At 33.9% G+C, this 13,347-nt stretch overlaps 1 protein-coding gene across 1 annotated transcript in view; it reads right to left on the bottom strand.

The window, feature by feature from the left end:
• Positions 1-13,347, bottom strand: part of Fbxl17 (F-box and leucine rich repeat protein 17) — a gene marked incomplete at its 5' end in the record, with an annotated part of 484,676 nt that overhangs the window by 19,857 nt on the left and 451,472 nt on the right. Inside the window, one exon of the mRNA XM_010608693.3 lies at positions 61-203. Within this exon, the coding sequence (XP_010606995.1) occupies positions 61-203 (143 nt within the window). The remainder of the gene's footprint in view (positions 1-60; positions 204-13,347) is intronic.

Raw genomic sequence — 13,347 nt, 5'->3', positions numbered from 1 at the left:
ATATATCTTCATGAATATACTGATATGTAGAAAACAAACAACTTGGTAGACAATGCTTACTTTATCACATCTCATCAGCCCCAAATATCTCAGAGATTTGCTGCTTTGTGCAATCAGGGTGGCTCCTTGATCTGTAATTTCTTTACACCATCCAACATCCACGGTCTCTATTGTCATGCTGTATCGCCCAATGGCTATCAGTGCTGCAAGGAGGGGCAGGGAGAAAAAGAGAGTAAATGTTAACAGTGCAAGGGATCTATTTTATTATGATGATTTCTCTCATTTCCTCATAAATCTGTCCCTGAAATCTTGTGTGTAAATGAGTGTTTTATGAACTAAATTAAATCTGAAATGCTTTAGGAAAAGATTGTCATACGACAAACCCTTTTGCAGACTGAATAATCATTCCATAATTTCTCTTTCATTGGATGCAACCTTTTATCTGTTTTACTCATTAAAAGGTTACTTGTATTTTCAAACATCCATATTTGCAAGAGGAATAAATTAAAATGAATTACAGATGTAGCATTACAAAAACCTTAAGTACTGACTAAATTTTATCCAGGGTAATTTTAATAATTTTTAAAATAAAAAATCCACGTAAACACCACTTTGAGGTATGCTATAATGCATGTGAATTTCTTTACCAATTAGCATAATTTTTTCCATCTGTTCATGACCTGTAAAAATGTAAGAGTACATAATATTTTCATATTGGTGCTTTTCGTGGCTGTTAGGAATTGAGTATATTATGCATATAGTTGGATTTAATTGGTGCAATGCTACAGTGAAGGAAAGGGAATCCATTTGTTAGGGTAAATTTCCTTACTATAATAGAAATCTTCCTTCTACTGACATAAAATGAAGCCTGCCATCTGAGTGCCATGGCAGTATGTCTAGTGTTCTTGGCTGGTTAGCACTGCACCACTACTAAAATGCAGATGCTTCTCCAGTAATCTCTGATGTAACTACATATCCCTGTGAGAGCTTCCTAATCCGTTACCCCATCAGAGTGACCAATCAGTGCATGTAACTCTTTTCCAGGGATTTCTCATTTGATAGGTGTGCATATTTCTACATTCATGAAGTATAAAAACATATTTCAATACTGCCAACCAGAATAGTATTTGAACAAAAACCCTGAAAATAATGCCACAAGCATAAAAAAAGGAAAAATTGTTTGTTAATTATTTCCTTATTCTAAGATAGTATAAGTTCATTTCTGTAACATTAAAGGTGGACAATATTTTCTAAAGTGTATGGACTAGATTGAGAAGAACAACAGAATGAATTACTTACATAAATAAGGATGACTCACAGAAAAGACTGCTTGCCAAAATCTTTTTGCTAATTACTTCAAAAATTTTTTTACTATACAATTCATATCTACGCATTCCAGTATCAAAGTACTGCCAAGTAGCCAGCTATTTAATGTTTATAAAAACAATAATCATGATCCTGGAGTTTTCCAATAAAAATATGAGAAAAATTATTTTTTAAGTGCTTTATGCCACAAATTTGCTAATACCTTCATCTTCACATACTGTTTTGGCATTTAAATTTTTTTAGGTGGGGATGGGCATGGTGCAATTTGCCAGCTAAAAATGGTTTGCTGAAATGTTCTCAATATTTGCGTGTAGTAGGAACAATATCTCAGGCAAATCCCATTGGTATCTCTGACCTAAGAAAATTGTTGATCCACCTAGCATTGCCATAACTTTTAGTGGTTATGATATCCTAAAGATTTCCTACAAGAAATGAAGTAGGAAATACATAAAATAAATCTCTTTCACGACAACGCACTCAAATCATGAGTTTTAAAAGATGACAGTACATATTTCAACAGAGTCCAATGTTGACAGATTGTTCACAGTTTTGATTGAGGTTTAAGATTGGAACATGAAAGTCCTGAACTATCCAGAAATAGGTGAATCAAATTATACAAGACACTTTCAAAGTCTGCTTTTTAAGCAAATAAAGGATTACTAGTACCTGAGTCTGGATGCTAACATCACAGGCATTTGGTATTTTCTTTTTCCTTTCTTGTCCAAAATACACAATACATAAAACAATTGAAGATGAATTAAGATATTCATTTTTGTTTTGATCTAATTTACTGAAGTAGAATTAAACTATTATTCCTTAACTCATTCATGTATTCAACAAATACCTCATGATCTCTAAACCATTTTTGCTAACAATTTATTGACTATTTTCCATGTGTAAGGACTTGGGCTAAAAATTTCAGGTACGTTATCTGATTTAACTCTGATAATAATTTGAATTCTTGGTGGTATTTTCACTTTATAGATCAGGAAACTGAGTCACAGAGACAGTTGAGTAATTTTCTTGCCTTATCATAATAAGCATGGGAGTAGATTTTAAATTGGGAGGCAGCTCTTAGCCCAGGCTGCACATCAGAAACTTGGGACCAGAGACACCTAGCAATTCTAATAGGCAGCACTTCCCAGACTGGAACTCTGGGTGACATAGTGAGCCTCTGATGGGTACTGGGAATACAGAGATTTATGGAGCTCAGCAATTAGTTAAGTGGAGATGTGGGGGTGGGGGGCTGGAGTTGGCCAGAAAACAGAACAGTCAGTAAACAGTCACAGCGCAGCATGGATCTGGAATCCCTTCATTTTTCTGATTCCTTCTCACCTTTTAGATCTCAAGAGTCACCTTCTCATCCTATCATGTATTACAACTGAGGATGTTATACTTTTTTGGGGAAGAGGGGTTCTTGCTGATTAGCTTATTGAAAATTCAGTATTACAGAATTTTTTACTTAGCCTCATTAATCTTACAGTTGTATGTAATTTTTCCCATGCCCCAAATCCCACTCTCACAGATATCAACATAGTTACTCATTTGCTTTGTACCACATAACAAAGCAACAATTTCAGAATAATAATACCAACACTGAGACCAATAAGTGTAACAGTTATTGAAAACAATTTTTTGCAGTTTTATTTTTCCCAGTAGTGATATGCAAATAATCATAGTAAATCACTTGAAATAGTTCCCGCCCCCACATTGTGGTTATGTCACCAACTGGATATAATTTGGGGTTTTTCTTTTCTTTTTTTTAATTAGAATTTTAGACTTGCCTCTAAAGTTTTATTATATTTTATAATTACATAAAATGTTCACATGGCTTCAGAGACAAATCTAAAGGCAAGATATATTTAAAATTAACTGTCTATTGTGGGCCATTGATCTAGTCCCACCCTCTGTTTATTTTCAACTTTTATTTTAAGCTATGGTTCATCTGTCATTGTAGTTTTATTTTTTTCTTTTTAAAAAATTAACTTTATTGGTACATTTTAGGTATAATGATCCCATTCATCATTGCGAATTTGCACCTGTACATCATATATCTTAGTTCTTGTTGTTTTCCATTCCCCTTCCCTCCCTTCCACCCATCCCTTCCTATTTACAAAAGCTTTATTTCCATTTTTTCCTTCTTTTCTTATATTTTCTCTCTCCCTTCTCCCAACCCCCTTCTCCTTCCCCTATATTAAGGCCACACTCTTAATTGAAATAAATAGGACACATGTAAATACTGAATGGTCTCTCTGGGGTGAGAAACTGAAAGTGTAAATGAGGACCAAAATGAATAAAAGATAATGCGAAATAGGAAGAAAAAATTCATTTGTATACATTTTATGGCCCATCTTACATATTCTTTTACCCAGAACCCAGCACATGCCTGCTACAGAATAGCTTTTGAAAAAATATTAATTAAATGCTCCAATGACTATAGCCCCTAATTCAACAGGGTAGAAACTTCACCAAGGAGGCCTTACAGAAGATCCGGGATAGGTTTTCAAGGGTGAGTTAGAACTCCCCAGAAAAACAGAGGTAAAGGAAAGTATAATAGGCAATGAAAATAGCAAATATAAAGGTAGAGAAATGAGAAAGGGCAAGGAAACTGGAAGTCATCCCATGGGGCTGAAATAAAAACAAACTCAAGGTTATGTGCATAATTCCTTCCAGAAATATTTATTCAAAGGCTAATGATATTGGAGTAGGCAAAAGGGAATGACAAAAATAAGCAGAGTCCTCAGTGTCATGAGGTTTATATTCTAGTAGAACATACTGATGAGAAACAAATAAACAGAAAAGTAAATGTAATTCTAAGTTGTGACAAATGATGAGAAGGAATTGGACAAACCACCATAGGAAAAAAAACTAATATTTATATTTGGGGTGGGTGAGCATAGATATGCCTGATATAATTATTTCTAATCTTTCCAATGGCCCTATAGAACAATACCCACTTAAGAGAGAAGAAACTGAGGTTAAAGAGCTCAAAAAGGCTCAAATCTAATAAAATGGTAGAACCAGTGTGCCAAATGAGATCGTATGGCTCTAGTACCAGTGTGTATTGTGTCATAAGGCTTCCAGCACTGCAGTGGAGGTTGCTGTGTTTAGAACGTATTTACTTGTATCACTATTTAGGACTTAAATACTACAGGTTATAGATATCCAAGTATTTACACCATAATTATAGCAGAGGACCAATGAAATATTTTGTTTACAGAACTGGAGACTACATCCTGCTATAGTCTTTATAGCCAGTTCATGAACAATAACAAAGAAATCTCTTTCATCTCCAGTTCAGTTCTAATCCTGCTATTAAGTAGATGTCTGACACCAGGATAACATTTAACTTCTCTGAGTCTCAGCTTTTTCACCTGGACAATAGGGACATCAACTACACGTTATGCCTATGGGAGGTCAGTTTGAGATTCAAATGAGATAATACATATAAGGGACTTTTCACTATGTAAATATTATGATTTTTTAAATATTTCCCCAACAACCCCTCCTAGTGGTGGTGTAAGAAATCAAAAGACTTGAAAGAGTTTTGAAAAATAAAAAGTTCTCAGAAGATGAGAGCATTATATCAGTACTCAGTCATTATGTCACTGCTAGAGTTCTTGAACTATCTACTTCCTATTGATGACTGTGAACCTGGATGACAGGGCTGCAGATGGAACATATGATTACTACCTTCATTAGGGCCTGTTGACACATTACAATGGTATTTACTGAGCCTTGAAAAGGGATACATTAATTATTCAAGACTAATTCTTAATTCCAATGTGATTTTAATACGTTTCTATGTGCGAAGTGCAACTAATAAAGTTAAATTTTAAAAACTTACACAAATTAAGAACTGTAGTTCAGTAACTTGTATTCTGATTAAGAATATACACTAAGCTGCTAATAGGCATTTCCATAAACTTACAGTTGATAAAGTGGCTGGAAGATTCACATGCACACTTAATTTTATTTAAGAATCCCACGTGTAGGAATCTACTTTGAAAATATAGCTTTAATAATTAAAAATTACGTACACTAAGTTTATGTATTAGACTAGCTGGTGTACTGCAAAGTAATGAAAACCACCTAAATGCCCATAAAAGGAAAGTGGCTGAATAAGCTATGCTACACCTGCACAATTTAATTCAACAAAGTTGTAAAAAAGGAAAAGGGAAAATCAGTAAACATAATTTGGAATGATTTTTTCCAAATAAGAAAAAAAGTAAGAGAGTTTATATTATGTGATACCACCCTTGATATAAAGTGGAATATAATAAAATATAAATGAATTTGTTAATTTGTGCAAAAGTAATATTGAAAAGATAAACCAGAAACTATAGAAGATTATTTAATTATAAGGGTTTGGAGAAAAGGCAAAGAAAGAAAGTGGCCCACAAAATGGGATTGTGGGAAGACTGAGAAGGGAAAGACGCTTCTTAAAACACCTATATAGTTTTCATATAGCTTTGATACTCTGAACCACAGTAATGTTTTACATATTTCCCAAAATAAAAATGTGAGGGAACCCAAAGAGAAGTCAATACAGTGGCAAATTAATTTAATTATATTGCAAATGTACACAGAAAGGGATGGAATCAACAATTAACCTAAATTGGCATGGAAAACATCATTTTGACTAAAGGTAAGAAGAAAACCAAAACATCTATAAGCAAATACTGTACTCGAGTCAGCAAATCTATTTCTATAGGGATATGAGCATTTCAGTGACTATTGTATGTGTAATCTATGATTATAAATGATGAAAATCTTTCCATTGTTAGAGAAAGAAATACAAGAAAAGGAGTCTTATACCTTAATGAACTTTGAGGTATTGAACTGGAGTTGAGCTTTGTTATGAATGTATGGCTTTCACTGTATGTGTGCATACATACAGATATAGAAGTAAATGATTAAGTATGGTAGATGGATATGTCTACTTTAGTAACATATGTATATCTCCCAGCTCCCGAAAAGGACTAGAAACAATGGTGCCCTAGTAGCACTCAGATCCTAGTTTCTAAGTGTTTTTCTCCAATAAAAGGAATTAGGGCTGCTGAGAGACATGATTCTAGACTGTGTCAGGGAAAACACAGAGGTCTAAAATATCTTATGATAACAGAAAAAGAAGTGTTTTGAAAAAAATGGTGGATACTGTCAGAAGGATTCAGGATCCAATCAGATGGAACTGTCAATGATCAAAGCTGGAACATTTTGAACAAGAAAATAAATAATGACTGAATGGGATGGTAGTTTATAAAATAATGTACAAATCTATACTGATATAAATAAATGAGTAGATACAGAGGCAAAAATAAGCAAAGAGGGACAAGCTCTTCTTTACAGAAGAATTTTAATTAATCGATGAAGGAAATATAAAAACATCATCAGGCAAAGACTGCAGTAACAACTTCTATAGGTAAGACCCACCAATGGATATAAAAGTCACTGGTGAAAAGTCACTTGGAAGAAGAACAGAGCAATGCCAAAGATCTTTATTAATTGTAAAGAGAAAAAAGCACAACCTTATAGGAGGTAAACCCAGCAGACTTCACCTTAGCCAAAGATTAGGGTCAATATCACTGGTAAGTCACAAATTGGATGAGACTAAGTCAACATGACAACTAAATAAATCATGGATTCCTTAATTGGACCCTGGAATGAAAAACTAGTGAAATTTAAATAAATTTGTAGCTTAGTTTAACCTTACTGTTTCAGTGTTAATTCCCTGGTGTTTCTAATTGCATTATAGTTATGTAATTTGTTTACATTAGCATGACCTGGGTAAACAGTATACATGAACTCTAGTATTTTTACAACTTTTCTGCAATTCTAAAATTATTTGAGAATAAAGAGTTAAAAAGCATAAATTAACTAATAAGGGAAACAGAGTAAGTAGAGAATTAAAATGTTCTAAGTAAAAACAGTATTATTTTCCCAATGAAAGATCTGATACATGTTTTAGGACTAGAAATACATTTTGCCTTCACAGGAGGAAGATTAATCATACAAGTGCATTAACAAGTGACCTGCATGTGCTATTTTGTCCTTTCTAGTTCTATCTTCTGCTTTGGATCTAGGTATCTTAAAAAAATCAGAAAAAATGCCCTGGTGCTTGAAAGAATTAAGGTTAAAATCGAACAGTAGGACTAACATCTTTCATGTAATACTTGGATAAAAGCCATTTGCAAAGAAATTTCTTGGCACAGTTACAAAGAGATAAGTATGAAAAGTACTCTTCTCTGTAGAAGTCACAGAAGCTCTGAAAACAAAGAAATGACACTTTCAGAGACATTTGTTGTTCTGTTGATGGTCCCTGGGACGGCTCCCTGCAGCCCGCAGGGACTACAGCTCACCCTGGCTGTTCAGGAGAATCACAGGCTCCCCATCCAAGTACAGATGCCCAAGCCCCACCCCTGGAGATTCTGATTCAGGAAAAGCTATAAAAGCTGCTGGGATTCTGATGTGCAGCTGAGGGCTGAGCACCACTGGAACAGAATAACCTACAACTCTGGCAAAGTCAATCAGCCGAACACAAAAGAGCTCACTTTTAAAAATTAAATAGCTTATGTGTTCTGACACTCTAAACAATTTGGCCCTTTCAAATAGCACTTACTTGTTTATGATCTGATATTTTTAAATCTGCTTCCTTCTTTTTTCTCTTTCCATTTTTTGGGGCCACCAAAATTTTTTATTTAAAGGAATTTAAAAAACTGAAATAGATCTTTTGGTACAATTTATAGAAAAGATTCATTTCAATTTTTTCATCCCTATCCCTTTTCTCTCCCCTCTATCTCTTGATCCCCTTCCCTTCTGAGAACAATCTGTCTCCCTGTGTCCTATTATCTCTCTTTTATTTTGCCCTTTATTTTTACTCTGGGTTTCTCATATAAGAGAAACCCTGTGATACTTAAGCTTGTATGTTTGGCTTATTTCACTTAACATTATGGTCTCAAGGTGCATTCGTTTTCCTACAAATAATTCAAGTTCTTTTTTTCTTAATGGCAGTATAGTACTCCATTGTATGTAAATACATTTTCTTTAGCCATTCATCTGTTGATGGACATATGGGCCATTACTAATATTGAGCTATTATGAATGGTGTTGCTATAAGCATAGGTATGCATGTATCTCTGTAATGTGATTATCTTTTACTCTTTCAGGAAGATATCTAGGAGGGAATAGCTTTATTAAATGAATTCCTAGTTTTAGTTTTTTGAAGAATCGCCATATTGATTTCCACAGTGGTTTTCCTAGTTTACATTCCCACCAGCAGTGTGGAAGAGTTTCTTTTTTTTTTTTTTCTGCAGCCTTCCTAGCATTAGCTATTATTTTATTTCTTGATGATGGCCATTCTTTCTGGGGCAAGATGGAATCTCAGTGTTGTTTTAATTAGTATTTCTCTAATGCCCAGTGATATTGAGCATTTATGTATTTATTTGCCACTTTTATTTCTTCTTCTATGAAGTGTCCATTTTGCTTGCCCATTATTGACTGGGTCTTTTATTTTACAGAGGTCTAATTTTTAAAGTTTTTGTATTCTAATAATGGGGTCTCTGGCTGAAGAATTACTGCCAAATATTTTTTCCCATTCTGTAGGTCATCTTTTCATTCTGTTGGTTGTTTCTTTTGCTATGCAGAGTATTTCAATTTGATGTGACCCCATTTGCTGATTCTTGGAACTATTTCCTGTACAACTGGATTTCTGTTCAGAAAGTCCTTGCTTATGCCTGTGCCTTCAAAAGTTTTACCTATCTTGTTTTCCAGCAGGTTAAGTGTTTCTGGTTTAACATCTAGTTGTTTGACCCATGTTGGTTTTAGTTTAGTGCATGATAAGAGATAAGGGTCTAGAGTCAGTCTTCTGCATGTAGATAGCCAGTTTTCCTAACACCATTTATTAAAGAGGTGATCTTTTCTCCAGTGCGTGTTTTTTGCCTCTCTGTCAAAGATGAAATAGTTGAATGTACTTGAGCTTGTTTCTGCATCCTTTATCCTGTTCCACTGATCCTCATGTCTGTGTTTTTGTGTGAGTACCCTGCTGTTTTTAATCACAGTAGCTTGGTAATATAACTTCAAGTCCCAGATTGTGATACTTTTTGTTTTGCTCTTTTTACCCAAGATTGCTTTTGCTCATGCATGTTTATTCTGGTTCCATATAAATGTTAGGGTTGTTTTTTCTAGGTCTGTGAATACAGTTGGAATTTTGTTTATGATCACATTAAATCTATATATCAATTTTGGAAGTATGGCTATGTTGACTGTATTAATTCTGCTTATCCAGAAAGAGAGAATATCCTTCCATTTTCTAATGTCCTGCTTAATTTCCTTTTTCAGAGAACTGTAGTTTTTGTTTTACTTCCTTAGGTTAATTCCTAAGTCTTTACATTTCCTTGTCGCTTTGTAAATGGTATTTTCATTCTCAGTTGCTTCATTATTAGTACATAGGAATTCCATTGATTTTTGTGTGTTGGTGTTGTATCCTGCTACATTACTGAATTTGGTTATGAATTGTAAGAGTCTTCTTCCTTCTATAAAATCAGAAACTGCACTCTAAACTACTTTTCCTTACTGTTCTTTTTTTGGGTTAATATTCTCTTTTAGCTTATTACACTAATTTTCCAGTGCAGCACTTATCAGAGTTTGTTTCATCTTTGAATTGCTTCTCAACATGTTTGTCTTCTATAAATGGTAAGTCCAGTGTAGTGAATATGTACATATGTAATCTAGGACCTCTGAATGTTTGAAAATCAAGTATCACCAACTTGTCAAGCTTAATGAAATTTCTGGAGGTATAGAATACATGTAGAAAGTTGCACATATCCCATGGGCCAGGGATTTAGCTCAGTGGTTCCGCCACCTGCCTTGCAAGTGCAAGGACCCGAGTTCGATCCCTGGTACCAAAAAAAAAGAAAGTTGCACATATCCTTAAAACACAACTTGATGAATTTTAACAAACTAGCACAGTTATGTAACAGCATCTGGATTGAGGAGAAACAGCATGTCCAGCACTTCTGATGTCCCCCAATAAGGATAACTATTATCCTGACTTCTAATCATATAGATTAGCATTTGTTTTTTAAGTTATATAAACTGAAACACCAAACAATCTGCATTTTTAGCTCTTATGTTTGTGAGATATAGCCATATTGCGTGTACTGCTAGTGTTATATGTTCATTCTCTAGGCTTTGCAGTATTCCATTCTACTCCTGGGCATTTCAATGGTTTGTCCTTTGGCTTATAATAACAATGCTCTTGTGAATATCAGTGTACACATTTTGATGTGGATATGTTTTCATTTCACTTAGATAAATACATAGAATGAAATTTCTTAGTCACATGTTGTGTGTTTACCTGCCAAAATGTTTACAGAGTTATCACATCATTTTACTTTTCCACCAATATGTGGAGGGTTTTAGCTTCTCTATATTTTTTCTAGAATTTGGTAATGTGTATGTCTAATTACAGGCAGTTTAATGGGTATGTAATAGAGTTTTATTTTCATTTTCTTAGGGACAAAGGACCCTGTGCATCTTTTTATAGTATCATACTTAAAAAAACCATCCTAGAATAGGACTCTTTCTTTCCAAGTACTTAGTAGATATCAATTAAATGAATGAAGAAAATAACAAAAGAAAACTTATAAATTTTGATTACTAAACTATAACTACTTTTTAAACAAATAATTTCCATGTAATTTGAAGGAAAATACCAGTAAAATAAACATTCTATCCTGAGAGACATGAAACTTAAAATAGGAAATAAATTCAAGAAAGATGATAAAGGTGTAGAAAACTTTTCAAATCCTCAATTATTTGTGAAAATTTCAAAGACTGTAGGGTATGCTTTATTAAAGAACTCTGAAAACCCCGAAAATCAAGTTGAAAATACATATAATAAAAATGATTGTCTAACAATGATGAATAACATTACAGACTGAAAACTGTGAATTGTGCTAGAATTTTCAAGATGCTGTATGTTGGGCCATTCATTTTACATAACTCTCCTTACTGAGTTCAGAATAGCAACACAGAAGTATTGTCTGACTCACAAAGGGAGCAAGCTGGCTGTGGCCCTTGACCTTTCTGCGAAGAGTCTCTTCTGCCCTTCACACCCTGAAACGGAAATGTAAGCATTATTTATAGGCTGCATCTGCTTTCCTTCCTTTGAGATAAACAATTTGGTGAAAAACTAAGTTCAGGTGAAGAACTCTTTTTAAAAGGTCACTTAATGCATCAGAGCAAGGATAAGTAAGTACTTTTTGCCTTTATCCTTTCCTATTTATTTATTTACTTATTTTCTATTTTACAAGCAGAAAAATACAAATCTGATTGGGTATGTAGAAATTATTTCCATATATGTGACCTCCAAAAATGTAATAAACAAGGGGTGCATTTACAACTAACCTGTGTTTACAGGAATCTGATGCATTGCTCTGATTTTCAGTGGTGCTGTGCTTGGTGGTTGCTAACCCCTTGAGGGGAATTTTGGGTTCTCTTGTCAATCCTTTTATTAAATCTTAGAATTCAAGATGAGGAAGAAAAACAGCTTTACCACTCTAACATTAGCAGAGAACCTGAAGTCCCTGGCTCAATGATTCTTTTTTATTCTAGCCTGCATAAATACATACATTACTTATCAAAGAATTACGCATCCTTTTCAAAATCCTGACATTATATTAGATTTCCTCACTTTATGAGGTGTGGTTTCTGGGTTTAAATACGTTAGTTCATAGATGTGGGAAAGTACATTCATGTCTTTGTCATATACCTGTCTTGTCTGCCTTTCTGAGCTGATTTTTCCAAGCCACTCTAAATACAGAACATCAATTTTGAGCTGATATTAGACAAAAAAATTTGTCTGACCCTGTGTGCAGCAGAGTAGGATGTGATTTCAGTGACCATGACTTAGGAGACACAAAGTAGGTGAAAATATACATGTTGTCAGGGTGACCAATAGACTGTGTAATATTTTCCTAGCATTTAGATTTAAAAGAAATTTCTTATTTGGGATCCTGCCTGTTGCTCTTTGTGTTCTTGTGCATCTATGTGTCCCTTGTATCATTAGGAATATAGTGGTTTCTTCTCCTGGTTATAACCTTCACTAAGAGGGGCAAAGACCATCCTTATTCATCTTTGTATCACCATTGTATAGCATAGAGACTGTATTTGTTAGTATTCAATATTCTATATTCATTTAAATATGTTAATTTTAGATATCTCAATTATAAGCACTTAGAGGAAACTCAGGAAGAGGTTTTATTTACTCTCTAGAGTCCACATTCATTCTTTTATGCTAAAAATACTTTTTGAGGCTGGGAATTTAGCTCAGTAGTTCCTTCACCTGCCTTGCAAGTGCAAGGACCTGAGTTTGATCCCTGGTATAAAAACAAAACAAAACAAAACAAAACAACAACAAAAAAAACCCAAAAAACTTTAGTAGCTTCAGTATGTCAATCATGACTACAGGTACGTTTGGGGAGATGACAGGCAATATATAAATTTTTTTAATAGTAAGCATTTTTTTTAACAAAGTAAAAGGCAGTTTTTAAAGAGGTCTTGACCAGGCGGATGACTTAATTTTATAAAACTATAACAAACATGAGTATAAAGTATAAAGAATATGACATTTCTTTCAATGGGTTTTCTTTCTAATCCAGTGCTTCTTAAGGCAAGCACATTTATTGGTATCAATATTCAGCGCTTTAAACTATGTGAAATAATGTGGGAAAAAAACATAAAATTATTTACAAAGTAAAATTAAACACAAAAATAGAGCTCAATTATTTCTAATGGTAACTAGAGTAGTTGTAATTCAGGGGCTGTTATCTGGAATGTGAATTAGCTTAGGTAGAGGCAATTATTTTTGTTTATGAGCATTTTTGCCATAAGAAAGGCAAAAGAAAGAAAAATATGAACTTTAAAGCATTTAAATATGAATTTCTCGCTGCCTGCCTCACTAGCACAAGGTCCCTAGTTAACACCCCCCAAAAAGTCTAAATTTGAATTTTTATGGTTTAT

The sequence above is a fragment of the Fukomys damarensis genome, unplaced genomic scaffold (assembly GCF_012274545.1).
Source record: "Fukomys damarensis isolate Sample0158 unplaced genomic scaffold, DMR_v1.0_HiC HiC_scaffold_3, whole genome shotgun sequence".
Lineage (NCBI taxonomy): Eukaryota > Metazoa > Chordata > Mammalia > Rodentia > Bathyergidae > Fukomys > Fukomys damarensis.
The sequence above is the reverse complement of the archived record's forward strand: the minus strand, read 5'-3'. Positions and strand labels throughout refer to the sequence as shown.